The 19,696-nt window shown below is 56.1% G+C and overlaps 1 protein-coding gene across 2 annotated transcripts in view; it reads right to left on the bottom strand.

Annotated features, from left to right (window-relative positions):
• The window catches only part of EPHA8 (EPH receptor A8), a 35,267-nt gene extending 25,703 nt beyond the window's left edge, over positions 1-9,564 (bottom strand). For both annotated transcript variants that reach the window (XM_066375377.1, XM_066375378.1), the window contains exons 1-2: positions 9,388-9,564; positions 4,301-4,365 (exon numbers count right to left, since the gene is read on the bottom strand). In XM_066375377.1, the coding sequence (XP_066231474.1) occupies positions 4,301-4,365; positions 9,388-9,481 (159 nt within the window). In that variant the 5' untranslated portion in view covers positions 9,482-9,564. The remainder of the gene's footprint in view (positions 1-4,300; positions 4,366-9,387) is intronic.
• Positions 9,565-19,696: the final 10,132 nt, after the last annotated feature.

Here is a 19,696-nt window from a genome sequence, read left to right as displayed (position 1 = left end):
GAGCCTCCCCCCCCCCCCCCGCCCCCCGGGCGGCTGGAAGCGTAAGCAATGTTCAGCGAGCACTCAGCAGCCCCGTCTGGACACCGAAGAGTCGCAGGGAAGATGCAGTGTTGACACGCTGTGTAACCGGAGAGGCAGTGCCTTGATCTTCTCTCTTGGACCTTTATGTGCAATTGTGCTTGAACTAGAGATCCTATTACTTAAGCTGAGGGTGGGGGTGGGGGAGAGGTACAGACCCTCCCCATGAAGTCAGTCAGAGAAGGACAGGTACCATGTTATTTCTCTTACATGTGGAAGCTGAAGAATGATATAAATGAACAAACAGAACAGAAACAGACTCATAGACACAGAGAATGGACTGAGGGTTGCCAGATGGGAGGGGAGTGGGGGGCTGGGTGAAGGAGGTGAAGCGATTAAGAAACACAACTGGGGGTTCCACACAGAGTCACCAGGATGCAGGGTACCGGGTGGGGAATAGAGTCAGTAATATTGGGACAACTGTGGATGGTGCCAGGTGGGTTCTGGACTTCTGGGGGCGATCACTTAGTAGATTATATAAATGTCTAACCACTGTGTTAATACAAGCAATATTGAAACTAATACAAAACAATATGGAACATAAACTGTAATAGAAAAAATTTTTTTAAAGGAGTAGAGCCAGAGGTAAAAGGGGACAAAAGGTCAACAGCAACAGCAACAAGAACTCCTTGTGGCGCCCTGAGAGTCTGTGCGCTGTGAGCCGTTCCACACGTGCCAGAGTGAGCGCCACGGGCATCTCAAGTCCTTCCTGCCTCACACACCCCTATGTTGCTCCTCATCTTGGCCAGCCGTGTGGTCTTGACCCCCAGCACCCACATCTGTAAAATGGAGCTCAGGCCCACTTCGGCGAGGCTTCAGAGCATAGAGAACAAGCCTGCAAGGTGCTTAGCGTGGGCCTGGCACAGAGAGGCACCCGAGGATGGACTGATACGATGCTGAACTGGCAGCCTCTTCCCAGCCCACCTGTGCCGGCCCCCCAGGGACCCCTGGGGAAGAAGTCCAGGGTGTGCCAGCCTCACCTGAAAGAGATCGTGCTTCCTGCACTCCCCACCCCAAGAGGACCCCCGCCTTGTACCCCACACGGCAGCTGGAGCCTCTTGGCAGTGCTGTGTCACATCTGGGGTTAAAGTCATTGTCACAATTAATGGAGCACCAAAGAGCCAACCAGCTGCTCCTTGTCTGTTTCCTGCCAGGAACCAGGAGAAATTAATCAGCTCCATGTGAGTCCGCTCTGGCTGCCCCACCAATGCCAAAGGCCTGACCTGGCTCTGCCAGCCCCACGGCTGCTGCGGACGCCCAGAGTGGCACAGATTCCTGGAGGCTGGCGCAAAGGTGGAATCAGCCCTGTTCTCCACGTGGGGTACCCCATACCGTGCTGGGTGCCCCTCCCCCCCTGCTGCCTCTCTAGCCCCTGGCACACTCCTCCCTCAACCCCCACCATTCCCCTGGAACCCTGTCTTCCTCCCAGAACAGAATGTAGGGAACCAGCTGTGCAGCCTTGGGTAGATCACATCCCCTCTCTGGGCCTTTGGGCTTCTTGTATATAGAATGGGATAGCTAACACCTGCCTGTTCCATCCACCCCAGGGGGTGGTGAGGATCAAGTGAGACAATGGAAAGGAATGTGTCCTCTCATCTAAGGCAGCTGTTAGTCTCCCGAGGGGAAACCCACCCAGCGTGTGGAGAGGGGGGCACGAACGGAGAGGCACAGCAGACTCGTCCACCCTCAGCAGAGATGCTTAACCTCTCAGAGCTTCTGGTTTCTTACTGGTAAACTGCGCTTTTCCTGCATCATCTCATAGAGGACGACCCCACGGGGCTGGCTGTTGTGGTCCCCACCTTATGCACAAGGAGGTGGAGGGGAGGGGAGGGATTTCCCCGAGTCACACTGATGAGAGGCGGCAGAGCACCGGCTCGTCCAGACCCAGCCCCCTGGCCTTTGGGCTGTGCAGCCTTCCTTATAATCTGAGTTTCCCTGCAGCTGGACACAGCCCCGGAAACTGCACCCAGGACCAGAGGGGTGGGAGGAAGCTCAAGAACCATTTCCAAAGGCTCCCCACCTAGCTGGGCTGGGACAGAATCACCTGGGAAACTCACTAAAGGAAAGATCCCTGGCTCCTCCCCACATCCCCTGAACGTCAGCATCTGCGTGTTTCACCTGGTCGCTTGGCTCAGGTTCAAGCTCTCGAGTCTGGGAACCTGGGGTCGCATCCAGCCTTCTTCTCTTCCCGGGCAAGCCCCATAGAGACAGGAGGTGGTCCATGGCTCAGAGGACAAGGCAGCGTTGCCTCCCAACCCTCACAATGAGGACAGAGATCAAAGAAGGCAAAAGGGACTCAACTCTCAGCCCCAGGCTCAGGGATATTTGAGTCCCAGGCCATCACTTGGAACCGGTCTGACGGTGAGCAAGTCCACTGCTCTGAGTCTCTGTTTCCTCATCCGTAAAATGGGCTCGCTGCACCTCCTTGTGGGATTGGTAGTGGGGATTAAATGAGATAACATCTGTGAATTGTTAAGAGCTATGTGAATATAAGCTGTTATTTGTTTTAACTCCCAAATGAAATGCGGTAAATCCAAGTCACGCTTTACAGCACCCTGCACACACAAAGAATCACCAGAGCGCTCGTGCAAAACACAAGTCAGGTTGTGTTCCTCACCTGCTTAAAATCCTTACCCCTCCTTGTTGCTCTAAAGACCAAGTCCTAAGATCTGAGTGAGACAGAGGGACAGAGACACTCAGAGTCAACCAGGGGCCAGGTCGACTCCTTCCTAGCTGCGGGGTGTCAGGGAAATGCTGACCCAGCCAACAGCCAGGCAGTCATCTCCTCATGGGTCAGCACCCCACCGCTGGCAGAACCAGAACCCTTCATCACGCATGCGCATCCCAGGAGACAGCCCTCTGGGGCACACACCGAGAGCACTACACAGGGAGAGACTACAGCCCAGGGAGGTACAGAGACACCCCAGGATTCAGCCTTCATCTGCAGGCAGGGCTGACCTGCTCAACCAGGGAAGGAGCACCCACTGGCTCCTGGACCCCCAGGCCTGCCCCTCCAGCTCCCTGAAGCCTGGAGCACAAGGGCTGACAACAGTAAGCAGACTCAGCCTACTGCTACCTGGGCCACCAGAGAGAGAGGTGCAGAGCTCCGTTCTGACCTCAGCCACAGGCCACAAACGGCCTGGATAAAAACCCTACCCCAAAGCAAAGAAATTCTCTCTTCGCAAATATTAACTGTTGGTATCACTGTCATTGTTACTGTTATTCATTTTATTCCTCTGTTTCCAGAGTCACGGAAGTCATAGTGTTCATGAAGGAAGTTGTGTGTACATGATGTGTTCATGTCTATAGCAGGGATGCATGTGTGTGTTTCTGAGCACATCTGTAGGAAATTTACATGAGATAGAAGCATAATATATACCAATGACAATGATAATGACACTAATACATTCAGTGAAGGCTGACCAGGCGCCAGGCCCCATGCCGAGGTCACATGTCCTCTTCCCTCACCCTCACAGCAAACCCCACGAGATCGTCACATGCTCATCCCTTTCTACAGAGGGGAAACGGAGACCCAGGGAGGTGAAGTGGTGACCGGGGCCACCCACTCACTGTCAGCAGAGCCAGGACCCACCAGGCACCTGGGCTTGTTTCGGCTTTACTGCTCCCACTGCTGGGATTTGGATAAGAGAAGCGGAGGGACCAGGCAGTATAGCTTTGTCCCTGGAGTTCCCACAGCCACTCCCCAGGAGGCTGGGAGGGGGTGTCCCCCTGAACACGTGACCCACAGGGACCTGATGGGCAGGGCCCAGGGTTACCGCAAAGGCCAGCTCCAGGCTTCCTGGTGGCCCCTGGTGAGGGCCGCACAGCTGTGAGGGAGGGGACCAATCCTGAAGCCATGAAAGGCCCAGACAGGGCCCTTCCTGGCCCTGTTCCTCAACATTGACACGACTTAGGCTACCCTGGGCCTGGACGTGGCACATGGTGACTCTGGGCCCAGAACACAGCATGAGGATCCCACGTCTAGGACCTCAGACGTGGAGAGTCAGCTGCCCAGCACCAGGGCTGGCTCTGTAATCCCAAGGCTTGGCATGCTCTAACCGTTAAGAAACCAGCAGCTCTGTCTCTAATTGCTCTTTGTCCTTGGGTGAGTCCCGTCACCCCTCCAGACCTCCGCTTTTTCTTCACCTATCTGGTAAGACTCTGTGAGTCGCAACCTCTCTTTGCTCACAAGACGACGCGGGTCCCACTGCCCACTACTTACCCCGTGAGCCGGATATGTGAGCCAGCCCCAGTCCCCGTGGATGGTGGTTGTGTCCAGCAAGTTCACTGCAAAACCGAAGACAAGAGCGCATTAGAGCCCTGGGACGGCCTTCCCCAGCCCCACAGGGGCAGCCGACCCAGTCACACTGGCCAGCTCGCAGCCCCGACACGCTGGCTCTGGATCTCTGCGTCCCTTCCGACTCGCCCTGTCCATCAGGGCTCAGTTCAAGTTCCCTCATCCCCTGAAGCCTTCCTTCCTCTACCACTCAGCCAAAACACGACCTCCTGAATTCCCAGAACACAAGCTGCCCAGGGTGCCAGGCTGCCCGCTTGCTGGGGCAGTGGGATGGCTGAGATGGGCTCAGGAGTCCGGGGGGCCTGCCACTTAGGAGTTACGTGTCCCTGAGCAAGTCCCTTCCCCCGCCCTGAGCCTCAGCTTCCTCCTATGTAAAATGGAGGTGACAGGGTTCTCGTCTTACAGGGGTTTGTGGGGATGACTTTGACGTTTGTCTACGCAGGGGATGTAACAGCATTCATTTACCATCAAAGTTCATCCTGTGATGTCACACCTCCCTGAGAGGATTGGCTCCAGCTTTATAATCATCAGTGCCCCAGGAGATGCCTGGCACCTAGTAGGTCCTCTGTGCACACTTGATGTGGCGGGATTAAGGGGAGTAGAGTTGCCTTTTGGTGAGCACCTACTATGTGTTGAGCTCTTCAAGGGGAGCTTAGGATGCCTCATCTGTGACCCACACAACCACTCTAAGAGGTGATCATTCTCATCTCCGTTTTACAGATGAAAATACTGTACTGAGCCTCAGGGAAGTGCAGGAACATGCTTAGAGCATCACAAGTGTAGCCAGCAGGGCTGGCATTCAGAGCACCTGCTGTGGCAGCCACAGACGATGCCAGCAGCCCTGGCAGCCTGGGCCCGTGGTGGGGAAGGGGCGCTGGCCAGAAAGCAAATCTATTTTAAGCCCACACTGGAGTCACATCTCAATACATCTGCTTGATAACAGAAGGTTCTCTGAACCTCAATTCCCTCATCTATAAAATGGGGATAATAATATCAAAGGGTAGGTGAGGGTAAACTGTAGCATCACCTGAAGCCAACCCCTTTACCAAAGCCCTTTAATTCTCTTCCATGTACCCCATCTCCCAGCCAGGGATCATGAGGTTTCCAACTGACCCAATGGGGACACTTGGGCAGATCACCGAGGGTTAAAGCCAGGGCCCTCCCGGAACTTTCTGGATGGAGGGCTGGCTGTTCTTCTCCCTGAGATTTGCATGGCTCTAGGCCTGCCCCTCAAAGATGGAGACAAGTGTCCTCAGGAAATGTTGGAGTGAGGATGCTCGTATTTGCTGATTTCCTTCCTCCTTTCACCCTCCCCATCCCACTAGGGGACAGGGGAGGCTGGCTGGAGGGAGGGCTTGCAGAACCAGGAGGGTCCCCAGAGGTCAGGTAGGATCAGGGGCGGAGCCAATGTCCACAGAGGGAACCCCCCTCCCAGAGCCGGCCCCACGCCAGGGGCACAGGCAGAGAAACCTTCCTGCCTCTCTCCCTCCCGCTCAGGCAATGGAAAGAAAACTGGGTCAGGCAGCTCTCTCCTGCTGCCTGGTGGGAGGGGGAGGAGGAGGGGGCCGCACTGCAGTTTCCCCCCAGACCAGCAGGGCCGAGTTTGGGGAGAGGGTGGGGCAAGAGACCTGTGGGCTTCACTACCCTCAGCCACGTCCCAGATGGGGTCTCAGAGCTGGAGGGCCCCTTCACCGGGCAGCTCAGACCTGTGCCTAGGCAGCGGGTATCTAAACGAATGTCCCCGCCGGCTCAGACTCCTCCCCAGAGCACCCAGCCACCTGCAGACCCCAGCTCCCAGGCCCCTCCCTCCCCTGGGAAGCCCCACCACACTGGCAGCAGATTCTTGATCAGCCAGCCAAGGGGCTCAGATAATCCAAAGATAAGTCAAAAGTCGATTCTATCGGATTCAGGGAGAGCTACAGGATTCCAGGGCTGCTTGTTCTAATTCCTTCCAGACCCTTCTCTGCCCCTCCCCTCTCCTCTCCTACCTGTCCCTCTCTTTCCTACCTCATGTCCCCTCCTGTGAGGGGAACACACAATGTCTCTCACGGGCAGCTCCAGGCCCACGGGAGGACTCATTAGGGCTGGAGCGAATTCCAGCATTAGGCCCAGCTGGCCCGGGGCTGAGTCCCCAGGGGGAGTCACGCCCTTCTGGTCACCAGGGCCAGGCTATCTATCTCCTGCCTCTTGCACTACCGACTGTGGGTCTGTGTGACATCTGTGATGTCAGTCCCCTCTCTGGGGCTGTCTCCCCACTTGCAAATGTGAGAGTTGGACTAGAGATGACTTTTTAGGGCCTTGAACAAAGCAAATCAATTAACTCCTCCATGCCTCAGTTTCCCCACCGGCAAGATGTCCACAAGCATCCATCCCTTCTGGGCCTTCCTGGGGCTGTTCAGGGGATCGGATGGGTCCCTCTCCTGCTCTAAGAAGCACAGATAATTCCTAAGCCCTTCCTGTTTGACTGTGCAAGGCATTATGTGATTTCTTTTTTCTCCAGCACCGTTGCCTTCCCCCATTCCATTTCGCCGAGACTAATACTTAAATTGATTTACATTCCCTGAGGACATAGCGCATGATGGTGAGGCCAGAGAATTTGGGGTGGCCACAGGGTGTCAGCCAGGACATGAATGCCTCTGAGATCACCCCGGAGTGGTGGGTAATCCCCAGCAGAGTCATAAAGGGCTGTGAGCCTGGTAGGGCTGAGGAGGGGACATCTCTGCAGGTGCCCAGGGAGGGACCTGGCACAGGAACACTTGGCCAACCTGGGGCTCTGTCACCTTTGGGACACCAGCTGGAAACACAGCCTCCTCCTCAAGTTCTAACAGTCTCCCTGGCTGGTGCTGGCTCTGCACCAGCTGAGCTGGAAGGGACTTCTGGCTGTCCCATGTGGAACCCGTTCCCTAGGTCTCCACTCGTGGCGTTCTGCCCTATGAGGGTAACCCAAGCCCTGCTATGGGAACCCTGCTGCATTGGCTGGACAGGTGAGGACAATGCATCCCTCTACCCGGCAGACTTTCCCACCTGCCTCTCTATGAATCTTGCCTCTTCCAACTGTTGTCCCTACCCGGACACGGTCATGGACATGGACACAGACACGTCTTCTCCCTCAGGCCAATGGTCTGTCCTCCCCAAAGTCTCCTCCCCAGGGGACTCTGGCATTTGCCAGCCTACAATTCTGGAGGGTGCTGGCTCCTTCCCAAGGTGAGAATCCAATTAAGGAATTGAGGGTGCACCACCCAATGCCCAAAGCCCTGATGTGAGACCCCTCAGAATCCTGCTGGGTGAAGAAGCGGACCCCTCCCCTGTACCCAGCTCTGGGAAGACTGCTTCCCAGACCGCAGCTCTGAGAGTCACTGATTGCCCCATCCTGACTCTCCTGGTGCCCCAGGAACCCGCATCTCATCACCTCCCCCCACCCCCCCGCCGCCCAGCTGGGCTGTTCCTCCCACCATCTCACCTCTCCGCTCCCCTTCTATGGTCCCTGCTCCCTGTGTAACCTGTTTCATTAGAGACTATGAAGTGTACATATGTCTATGTGCATTTTTTCTGTGCACATGCATTCCATGGGCATGAACGCAAGTTTGAGGGCCTCCTTCTAAATGGCGTCTGCCCACGAATGTGCATATTTTCAAGTGTATGCATCTGTTCATGTATGTGTGTGTACATGTGTACTGTCTGCATTTCTGTGCATCTGACAGTGGGCAGAGGGGTGCTGTCCATGCACATCAGTCTACAAGCCTGCGTCTGAATCCCGATGTACATCCGTATGGACTTGAGGGTATGGCTATAGCTCTATGAGCTGTTTGTGTGCGTGGTGGGGGGTGGATCTGTGCTATATCTGAGCATGGATGAGAAATACTGGCTCTGGAGCTCTCCCGAATCCAGAAGTTCATTCTGCCAGGGAGAGAGCAGCTCTGGACCAGGGAGAGACCAGTCCTGGGATCCTGTGCAGAGCACTAGGGCCAGCTTCTGCTGGGCAGCAGAGGAGGTCTAGGGCAGGGACGGAGGGGTGGGGGTGGGGGTGGGGGTGGGGGTGGGGATGGGGGTTGCAGAGGCGGTTGGGAATAGAACCCAGGGCAGCATCCTGTGGGTGTGTAGCTCTGAGGTCCTGCCTGGGTGTCCAGGGAGCTTGATGAATGTCCCCTCCCAGCTTTCCTGGTCCCCTCCTATTACCAGGAAGCCACTTACCAGACCCTTCTGGTCATGACCAGTTCACAACCCCTGCTCTGGCCTCCCTTCCCTGTGTCCCTGAGTGAACGGACTGCCCAGCCTTGCCCCTGGACAAGATCCTGCCCTCCAGGGCCTTGCTTGCCTCGGTTCCACTGCCAGCCCCTCAGCTCTCGCCTCACTGGCCCCTTCTCCAAAGCTGCTCCTTCCTGTCCACCAAGCTGCCACCCCACCAGCTATTACTCCCTGCCTGCTGTCCCTCCTACTCCCCAGCCCTCCAGCCCAGTCACTTCCAAGACTCACTTCCTGCCCCTCATCCCTGTCTTCCCCCAAACGCTGTCCTAACCTCTCTGATCCTCCTTTCTCAGTTCTTAGTCCCCAACCCACAACGCAGTCCCCTGCCCCCTTTTTATTCAGCCCTTGAATCTCATCCTGCATGTTTGTATCCCTCTGTCAAGCTGTTCTGTCCCCTCTCTCCTCTCGTCTACACCTCTGTCTTCCGCCCCCCATCCTCTCCCTAATCCCCAGTGTCTGATCTTCAGTTTTCTGTCCCCAGCTCCAAACCTGTCAGCCCTGTCCCCGGGTAGCCCGTGCCTCTGGCCCCTCATCCTCAGCCTCCGGGTCCCTGTTCCCCAGTCCTGTCTCCTTCTCCATTGCTCTGTCCCTTGACCCCGGGTCTCTCCCGCGGTGCAATCTCTGTTCCCCCAGGCCCAGGAATACCAGCCCCGTCGGAGCTCAGGGTCGAGGGGAAGGAAGTTGAGCCTGGGGCAGCGCGCGCCGCGCCCCCCTCCCGCCCGGCCCTCGGCCGCCCCCGCCCTGCCACCGCCACCGCCACCGCTCACCTTCGCCGCGCGCCGCGGACACGCAGGTGGTCGCTGCCGCCGCGGCCGTGACGACCCAGAGCGCTGGGGGCAAGCGGCCCCGGGCGGGGGCCATGGCCGGGAGGGCGGGGGCGCCGCTCACCCTCGGGCTCGGCCGCGGCGGCCCGCGCGTCGGCGCGCTCCCCGGCTCTCCCGCACACCCGGCGGCCGGGCGCACACACCGGCGCACACGCCGGCTCACAGCGCACACGCGGGCACCCGCGCCCGCCGCCGCCGCCGCCGCCGCCGCCCCGGGCGGGGGCCGGCCTGTCACGGCGCCGAGCCAATCAGCACTGAGGCGAGGGGTGGGGGTCACGGAGCCCGCACCGCGGACACCGGGGCGGCGGACACCACCGCTGCACGTGCGCACGCTCGCACTCACCCGCCCGCACCTTCGCGGGTGGCGCGCTCCCCGCGCCCCACGTTCGCACGTGGACTCAGAGCCACCGCTCCCAGCGCCACAGTCTGGACGCCCCCGCGACACCAGGCCACGTAGACCCACCAGGAGAAGTCCCCGTGTGCACACACAAGGGCGAAACATCCACCCACCCACTCACTCTTACATGACTCAGACTCATGTGCCCATACAAAGTACCTCACACAATAACACACTCAGATGCACACACACTAGTTCACAAACAGAGACTCAGAGACCCGCTTAAAGACAAACTCAGAAAGCACTTTTAGTTAGAAACCCTCTCCCCTCCCCCATCCCATGACTGGGCACCCTTGTCTTAGAGTACAGTGGTTATGAGCACAGGCTCTGGGACCAGACAGGTGGTTAAATCCTGGCTGTGGCCTTGGGCAAATTTCTTAACCTCTCTGAGCCTCAACTTCCATGTCTGTAAAACAAGAACAACAGTATCCATGTCCCAGGGCCGCTGTGAGAATTATATTCAAGGACTCAGGTACTAAGTGCCAGGTACTGCCAAGCACACAGCCAGGGGGCTGGTAATGGCAGCTGTTCTTGGATAGTGGTGATTGACCCTCCCTGCTTTTTCCTCCCTTGACTTTCCCCACTTCCAGTTCTATTCCCAGGAGTAGGAATCTCATCCTGGGAAATGCGGGAGTGAGGGGGAAAGGGCAGGGACGTGGGGATCCCTCCAGGTGTGGACCCACCACCCTCAAGCCCCATGAGTATCTGGTCAGTCACGTTGTTCTAGAAGCAGGTAGGAGGTCTGCAGCTCTCAGGGGCTGGCCCTCAAGTGTGGGTGCCCACTGGGGACGAGTCCTGACTCTGCCTCTAACTTCTAACAGGCACGGACTAGGTATTATTCAAGGCCCTCTGACTGCACTCCCAGCTCCCATGCTCACTGGGGAAGAGCTGGACCCATGGCTGGAGGTTACATAGAATGATAAAGGCTGTTTGGGGAGTGTGTGCCATGTGCCAGACCCTGCTTTAAGAGCTTTATAAACTTGCTCTACTTTAAGCGTCACACAGCCCTGCGGGGAGGTGCAGCTAAGGAAACTGAAGTGAAGAAAGGCCATCATTTGCCTTAGATCACACAGCTGGTTAAATGCTAGCGAAGTGCTCAGATCCAGATCCACTGGACTCTAAAGCTCACTCTCTCCTGTGTGTCTTTGTTACAGAAGGGAGAACACAGCTCAAATTAGGAGCCCTTTCCCAGCAGCTCAGACCAGCTGCCTCAAAGATGTGGTAAGCCCCCCATTACCAGAGGCATTCAAGCAGACACTAGGTAGTGACTGTTCAGGGATGCTGTGAAGGAGGCGGGGGATAAGGGAAGCAGATTGGACGAGACCCAGAGAGGCAAGCACAAATGCTCACAGGAGACAGGCAGGCACCCTGATGAAATCTGCTAGGGGAGCGTTCCCAGCTCCAGCCAGCATTGCCATGGGGATGTGAGCCCAGTTTTCTGCATTTTCAGAAGATGGATATCTGGACTTTTTTATGTGGTGTCCCCTTAGTTGGCAGCTAATGCAAACATTGTACCATATTTGCCCACATATAAGATGCAGTTTAATTTTGGGGCCTGAAATTTGAAAAAAAAAAAAGTATTACATAGTTATTGAACTCAAGTTTTATTCATCATAAAATTCATACAACTCCTCATCACTGTCAAAACTCCCATCCATTAGCTTGTCCTTATCTGTGTCTGATGACGAATCACTCTCTTCAACAATGAGCGCAAAAACAAGCATGAAAAAGCGGGAGATGGAAGTAAAAAAATCTACAACTACTGTATAAGATGTATCCAGTTTTCAGACCCCAAATTTTTGAAAAATGGTGTGTCTTATACATGGGGAAATATAGTAATTGTGTGGGGAAAACCTGTGGGTGGAGTGGCCACAGCCCATAGAATTCCAAACTGTTCTTCAGGGCTCGTCAGATGGAAGAGTCCGTGGATGGCACCTTACTCCTGGGGCTTTGGGGGCATGGGCAAGGCAGGGCAGAAAAATGCAGACGGAGTCAGGACACTGTCACAAGCCATGGTCGGGCTCCCAGAAATGTGTGGTGGAGGAGGGGAGGCTCTCCCAGGGGCTGGGGTTCTGCGTGCCTAGGTAGTGGTACAACCAACCACACCTGCGCTTTGCCCACTTTACAGGTGAGAAAACTGAAGACGGTGAGTCTTCCAGAACGGGGCACCCTTAAAGGGCTACCGAGTGGGTGAGCAACCAGGGGCCATTCTCCATCAGGGGTCTGCTCCAAATTCTGAATCCTCTTTAGCAGAGTAAGAACTTCACTTCACCAAATGTTCCCACAGGATAAGTGCAGCTTGCTTTAAGGTAACTCCTGCATCTTCTGAAACTCCCAGGCTGCCCCAGCTCAGGTGCACCTTCTCCCTGGGCTCTCTCTTCCCAACTCTTCCACTCTGCCTGTCCTGTGTTTCAGAGTGGCAACTTCCTCCTCCCAACAGGAGGGAGGAAGCCCTCAGACCCCAAACCTGGGGAAATGGGCATGTCGCTAGGACCTTTGAGGAGATGGTGCCTCTCCTTGTCTCCTGAGTGGTCAGGCAGCAGCAGGGCAGTGGGGCGGGGGGGGGGGGCTTGGAGGGGGCAGAGGGGAGGCTTCCCCAGGTTCACCATCAGCGCTGGACTCTCCATCCCTCTCTCATCGAATTCCTGCAGTGTAGGGCTTTCACCTCATTTTTTTTTTTTTTTTTTTTTTTTTGTATTTTTCTGAAGCTGGAAACGGGGAGAGACAGTCAGACAGACTCCCGCATGCGCCCGACCGGGATTCACCCGGCACGCCCACCAGGGGCGCTGCTCTGCCCACCAGGGGGCGACGCTCTGCCCCTCCGGGGCATCGCTCTGTCGTGACCAAAGCCACTCCAGCGCCTGGGGCAGAGGCCAAGGAGCCATCCCCAGCACCCGGGCCATCTTTGCTCCAATGGAGCCTCACTGCAGGAGGGGAGGAGAGAGACAGAGAGGAAGGAGAGGGGGAGGGGTGGAGAAGCAGATGGGCGCTTCTCCTGTGTGCCCTGGCCGGGAATCGAACCCGGGACTTCTGCACGCCAGGCCGACGCTCTACCACTGAGCCAACCGGCCAGGGCAGGCTTTCACCTCATTTTAAAGACACAGCGACTGGCCCTCGTAAGGACTCCCTGATGGAACAGGGTCTGTGATGGCTGCGGTGAGTTTATCTCCTCTCCCCAACTGGATTCTGAGCCTCTCGAGGGCAGAGTCCTTGGCGGGGCCCAGGCTGGGTCATGCTCGGTCCTCATGCAGCCCAGAGGTGTCCTGGGAATGTTTGCGAATGGCAGGGTGAATAAATGAGCAGACTTCCAAGAGGCCCACAGCTTGATGTCTGGATTGCTGCACAGGTGTGCTAGCTAGACCTGCTAAGTGGCCTTGATTTTCACTCTCCGAGGGAGGCATCTGAACAGTGCTCGCCCTCCCCTATCAGCACATGGGACCTCTCTGTAGGGAGCAGGCAAGGTGGAGTGAAGTGGGGTGGGGTGGGCAGAGCTGGGCTTGGCCAGCAGGGCAGCCTCTGACCAGCCCTTCCCTCCCTGCAGTGCTCCTCCCCTAGCCCCCGGCTTTCTCTTCTGGGACTGGGAAGGGGTGTTGTAGGGAACATCCGATGAGCCCAGATTACATATGGACCCTCCCAGGAGTGTTTCTTCTCACTTGACATTGCTGAGCCTCAGTTTACCAAACTATAAAAGTAAGGATACACCACCGTCTCAAGTTGCTGTGAGGCTCACATGGGTTCACAGGTGCAAACATGCTTGGGAGCCTGGGCAGAGATGGGAAACTGGAAAGCACTGCTATATTTTATTTTAAATGTATTGATTTTCGAGAGAGAGAGAAAGAGAAACATCAATTTGTTGTTCCACTTATTTATGTATTCATTGGTTGATTCTCATATGTGCCCTAATTGGGGATCGAACCCAGAATCTGGGTGTATCAGGACACTCTAACCAACTGAGCTACCCAGCCAGGGTGGCATTGCTCTATTTTAAAAGAGGGAGTGGAGCTGGCAATTCTGCTCCACGGGGGATGAACTATGCAGTGCCACTTCTGCAGAAGAGACAGTTCCGGCAGGAGAGGTGTGTGTGTGTGTGTGCGCGCGTGTGTGTGCACGCGTGCAGTGGGGGCAGTAGGGAGTGGTGAAATCCACTCATCTTTGAGCAACCCTAGCCCTGCCCTGGACGCTCAGTGCCCTGAGCTGTCCCATTCAGCAAAGCCTGGACTGCTACAGAGAAACCAGCCCGCAGCCAGCTCCCTCTCACTCTCTGCTTGGCTCACTCTGTGAGGAGAGCAGGGGGGGTCGGCAGCCCTCACATTTGTAGAGTAACCTTCTCCTTCTTCCCCGGCTGGGGGACTGAGCCATTGGAGAGCATAGCAAGAGCTGGGCTCCTAACTTGAGTCCCACATGGCTTCCTCGATTAGGGCCTCAGTTTTCCCATCTGTAATGGGCCAGCTCTGCCTGTTTTTTCGAGTTATAAGGGGCATGAAGGGAGCGTGGTGCTGGCACTCCACTGGGCTGGTGCTGAGGTGCCCAGGTAATAAGATGTGACCCTGCCAGCGAAGTGCTTCCCGGCTGGAGCGGAGGCAGCCCCAGGAACGAGTAAGGATGTAGCTTATGTTACTAGAAGAGATTCACTTGGACCCCAGGGACGGTGTTAAAACTGTGCATATCACCGCTACAGCCAGGGCCGGAGTGGCTAAGGCAGCCCTGTCAGATAGGGATACAGTGTGCACCGTATATGAAATTCAAATTTCTTTCTAGTAGCCACATTTAAAAAGTAAAAAAGAAATAGGTGAAATTAAATGGAATAATATAGTTGTTGAGTGAATGTTCCTTGGTATGTAAGGTTAATTTATTAATCAATTCACCAACTCGGCCACTCCCCGTTGGCCCCCCAGCCCCGCCCCGCAGCACCAGGGCCGGTGTGGGTGCGGGTGCGGGGGATGAGGCGGTGGGCCGCAGGGCACAGGGGTGCAGCCTGGGGTGCGGGTGCGGGGGATGAGGCGGTGGGCCGCAGGGCGCAGGGGTGCAGCCTGGGCTCGCAGAGCTCCAGGCCGACGGGAAAGCGGATCATTAAATAGGCAATGACAAAAGCCCTTTCCACATAAGGGAATATTTCAGAAACCGTGAGCATCAGAACTTAAAATAAAATTTACAATTTAAAATATTTATATATATATAAAGTCCTTTTTAAGCAGAAAACACCGAATGTAATTTAGCTCCTTCTTGGTAGCTTGGAGCCGTGGTGGTGAACAAAGCATCACTGAATCTTGATGTGGGAAACGGGAAAGGACCAAGACGTGAGTCGTTCCAACCACTGCTGGTGGGACAGCGTGAGATGGAGGCGCCTTCTGGGCCGGCCGTAGACGTGGGTGGACTTACGGCCCCTTGGGGTCTGAAGGATCGGGGGCTTCTCTGCTCCCATAGTGTTTCCAAGTCTCCCTGACTCTGATGCTGCCAGCTGCCTCCCCCTCTACGGCAGGGCTCCTGCCTCTGACAGCTCCCAACTGCTTCCCAAGGTGCTGTTCTAATCTCATGGGGACCAAAAACAAAACAAACAAAACAAAAAAAGGATCCCTTATTAGAGTTGTAGGTAAACGGGGTTCTAAGAGCGGGGTGTCCCCAAGAGTAAAGGATGCGAGTTTAGTGTCAATGACTGTGGCTGTTCAGGGGTCTCTCCTGCTTGTCCGTGGCTGGTCTCAGGGTGTTTGTTCTCAGGTTGGAGGGTATCTGAGGTGTTGGTATAAATACATAAGAGACTTATTAATGGCCGGGCATGCACAGACTAATTGCTTTCTCCTATTTACATATAATCAACTTCCGCAGTTTGAAACCACCGGCAGGTAGCAGAGTGGAGAGGAACCAGGACTAGACGCCATGGGCCTCAGAGGTCTGGCTTCTCCATCACCATTCCTGCTCGAGTCTTTTCCATCCTGGACAAAAAACCAAACCATCCCTTTATCCCTCCTTCCCCCTTGACTACTGCCTTCTCCCTCTCTCCTCCCCTTCCCAGCAAGCTTCTTTTTTTTTTTTTTTAATTTTTTTTTAGTTTATTTTATTTATTCATTTTAGAGAGGAGAGAGAGAGAGGAGAGAGAGAAGGGGGGAGGAGCTGGAAGCATCAACTCCCATATGTGCCTTGACCAGGCAAGCCCAGGGTTTCGAACCGGCAACCTCAGCATTTCCAGGTCGACGCTTTATCCACTGTGCCACCACAGGTCAGGCCCAGTAAGCTTCTTGAAAGAATCGTTATCCTCATGGGCTTCTTTCTCCCTCAGTCTCTCCTGGTCCATTATCATCTGCGCAGTCCCTGAATGACCACCTGTCCCAGACCCCCTCATGATTCTCTGTCCCACGCCTGGTCCTCATCTGACAACACCCTCCCCCCAGCTGCATGAGTCAGGACCCTAACTTTCTCTCTGTTCTTTCTTCTTTATCAGCTGTGTATCTGGGACATCCCAAGTCCCAAGATTTTACCACCGAAACATATCTTGAATGCATGCACTCCTCACCACTGCCACCAGCCTGGTCTGAGTCCCCATCACCTCCCACTGGGGCAACTGCACCACCCACACCCTGGCCACCGTGCACACTCTCTGGGCCCCGTCAGTCATACCCCACACTGCAGCCAGACGGCCCAGTCAGTGCCCAAGGTCACGGTCAGCTCCTGCCCTGGGCCCCCCCGCTCCCTGGATTTCCAGAGCCTTCCACTGTTCTCGACCCCTGTCCAGGTGGTCTGGACCCTGCCACCTCTTCAGTCGCCGCCGCCTCCTCCTCTGCACCCTGGGCTCAGTATGGAACCCCACCTGCACATGTGTGATTGACTCACACCTGAATCCCATCTTCCTGTGAGAGCAGGGATGGCTTCTGCTCTTGCTGGGCACCAAATCCTCAACGTCCACGTGGGGGCAGCCCCCCCATAAGGACTTTGCCTTGGCCCAGACCTGGAACCGGAGCTAGATTCTCTTTGCCACAACCTGCCTGTGTGACTCTCGGGGAACCTCGTCACCCGTCTGGGCCACTGCTCAGTGCCGGGGCAGACCTCTGGGGCTCTCCACACCTAGGATAACATGGCAGGATATCCACTATTCTTACTCATCTCAACAACAGCCTTTTGAAGTAAGCTCTATTATTATCTATCCTTTATAATGAGGGGAAGCAGGTGGGGTGACATGATTTGTCTAAGATGCCACAGCTACTAAAGGGGCCTGCTCGAGGTTCAAACTCACCCACGGTTCCAGAGCCCATGCGGCAGTGGGGAGCAGGTCTTCGGAGTGGGACCCCTGGGACTCTGGGCTGGTCAGAGGCAAGGGAGGGAGCAGTGCCACAGTGGGCCATTGATTTGTGGGCTAGCCAAGCGGGCGTGCTGGCCCTTCTCTGAACCCCTCAGACTTCGGGGGGAGGTAAAGGAGCTCAAGGCCCCAAGGACCCACCACCGCTGAGCTACGGCAGGGAATGAATGGGGCAGGGAGGTTGTGCCAGGCTCATGGTCTGCAGGGACATGCCAGGCCCCCAGCTGTATAATGGAGCCAGAGCTGGGCTTGACCTCTCAGCTTGACCATGGGATGGAGCAGGGTCGCCCCCTCAGAGTGTCAGGGTGACAGGGTATCTGGGCAGCAAGCAGTCGGGGAAAAGTTTCCAGGTTCGGTGGGAGGCAGCAGAGACCTTGGGCTCCAGAGTCAGACTTGGTTCAAAGCTCAGGCTCAACCCTTCCTGTGTGCTGTGTGTCTTTGGGATGTCACTTTGCTGCTCTGAGCTTCAGGGTCTGGTCTGTAACATGGGGACACTTCCACCTGTTCTTTAGCACTGTGATGATTGAAAGGCACCTAGCACATAGTAGGTCATAGTGCATAACAGCTCTGTGCCCACTTCTCCCCGCCCAGCGCCAACACCTTCCTCAGAGTGCAGGAGAAATCAGGCTTGTGGCTCATCAGAAAGAGCAGTGTTAATGTCCCTGATATTAAAAAATAACCTTATCGTCATTCTGCCTTGTCGGGAGAAGACGAGCCCACATCAGCATTCTGACAGATGGGAGCAGCTCTGTGTTTGCAGGAGAGAGAGAGAGACAGACAGACAGAGAAGCAGGGAGGGAGGGAGGGGGGGACAGAGACAGTGCCTGTGTAAGAGAGCGAGCGGGTGACAGTGACTTGCTGGGAGGCTGGTGCTGTGTGGGTGTGAGAGTATAGGTGGGAGGGTGTGTGGGTGGCGATGGCACTTCTCCAGAGCAGGGGAATGGTTTTAGGAGGGTGACTTGGTAATATCCAATACTGAATGTATTGAAATGCTAAGCAGCTCTACAGATCTGTCTGATTTTCATTAAAACTGCTGAGGCAGAGGGTGTGATGGGAGGGGGAGCGGCTCCATCACTGCCTGGAAGGTCTGATTGCAGGAGCCTGAGCTAGGGTCATGACCAGCACGGAGGCCACGCCCTCCCATACCGCTGCAGCTGCCGCCATCACCATCACTGGTCACCACAGCGCAGAGGAGTCCCTGGCCCTGGGGGAGGCCACTTTGCCCACAGAGCTGCCTCAGTCGCTGCCACTGCCACCCCCGTGGTCCACGCGGGCAAATCCCCTCCCGCGGACTCCTGCGCCACATCCATCTCATGCCATCCACCCACATAGCTGAGACCCAGCAGTGTCGGGATGGGGGCAGGGCGCTGTGCTGGGTGCTGGGTGTGGGGGCTCATTAACTGCCCTCCAGGAGCTGCCTAGTCTAACCGAGGACACAGACCTGGGATGGATCATCTCATGGCAGTGGGGGAGCACCTGAACTACTGAAGGGTCAAGGAGAGGGATAGCTAAACAGGGTGGGACGGTGTGCATGCGGGCAGCAGGAGGAGAGTGGTCATGGGCCCAGACAGGGCAGGTGATTTCCCCAAGTTCACTCAGCTAGGAAGCAGCCGAATAGAGATGTCAACCCAAGGATATCTGACTCTCAAACTGTGTGGCCCCCTCCGCCAGGCAGTTTTCTTGGGAAAGAGACAGAGTGTAACTTGGAAGCTGGAGACCAATCAGAGGCTCGGGGTCACCTCGAAGGAGCTCCCAAAAGTCCAGTTTAATTTGGAATTGTCCCAAATGCAGATTCACTCCCTGGGCTGTGGGCGGGAGAGGGGCCGAGAGCCCGGGGCTGCTGGGGCAGAGCTGTTTGAATTCCGGCCAAGCTGTTCCAGGCTGGCCCAAGGTCATTTGTTCAGGGAAGAAAGGCAGCTGCTCTCCCTGGGCCCCGCCCGGCCCGCTCAGAGCTGGGAGCTGGGGAGGCTGAAGGACAGCGTTCCTGGTGAAAGCAGATTACCCGGTGAGGGGGCTGGCTGGGCGGGATGGCACTGTGGTGACAGGTCCATCAGGCCCTCGCCTCTGCCTCTCAGAGGGGATGTTTCCTGGGGCTGCTGGTGACAGGCCTGGGGCTGCGGAGGGAGTGCTGATGAGGTAGAGACAGCCTTGCCCCAGCCTGGAGGTAGAGATGGGCAGGGGCTCAGCCTCTGCTACCTCCCCCTGAGAAGCCCGAGGAATCATCCCGCCACCAGCCCTTTTCCATCCACCGAGCCCGGCCCTTCTCCTGGCCACAGACTCGGGGGGGGCGGGGGGGGACACACACGACTTCCCTGCCTCCAGTGCCCCACCTCCAATCCCACCCTCACCCACAGAGTGGCCTGCCTTCCTTTCTTCCTTTCTTCCTTTTCCTTTTTAAATGTTTATTTACTCATTTTAGAGTGAGAGGAAGGGAAAGAGAGAAACACCAACTTGTTCCACCCATCCATGCATCCATTGGCTGATTCCTGCACGCGCCCTGACTGGGGATGAAACCAGCAACCTTTGCATATCTGGAGGACGGTCAACCAACCGAGCTACCCATCCAG

The sequence above is a fragment of the Saccopteryx leptura genome, chromosome 3, assembly GCF_036850995.1.
Source record: "Saccopteryx leptura isolate mSacLep1 chromosome 3, mSacLep1_pri_phased_curated, whole genome shotgun sequence".
NCBI classification, from domain to species: Eukaryota; Metazoa; Chordata; class Mammalia; order Chiroptera; family Emballonuridae; genus Saccopteryx; species Saccopteryx leptura.
Note: the sequence above shows the minus strand (reverse complement) of the source record. Positions and strands in the feature narration are given on the sequence as shown.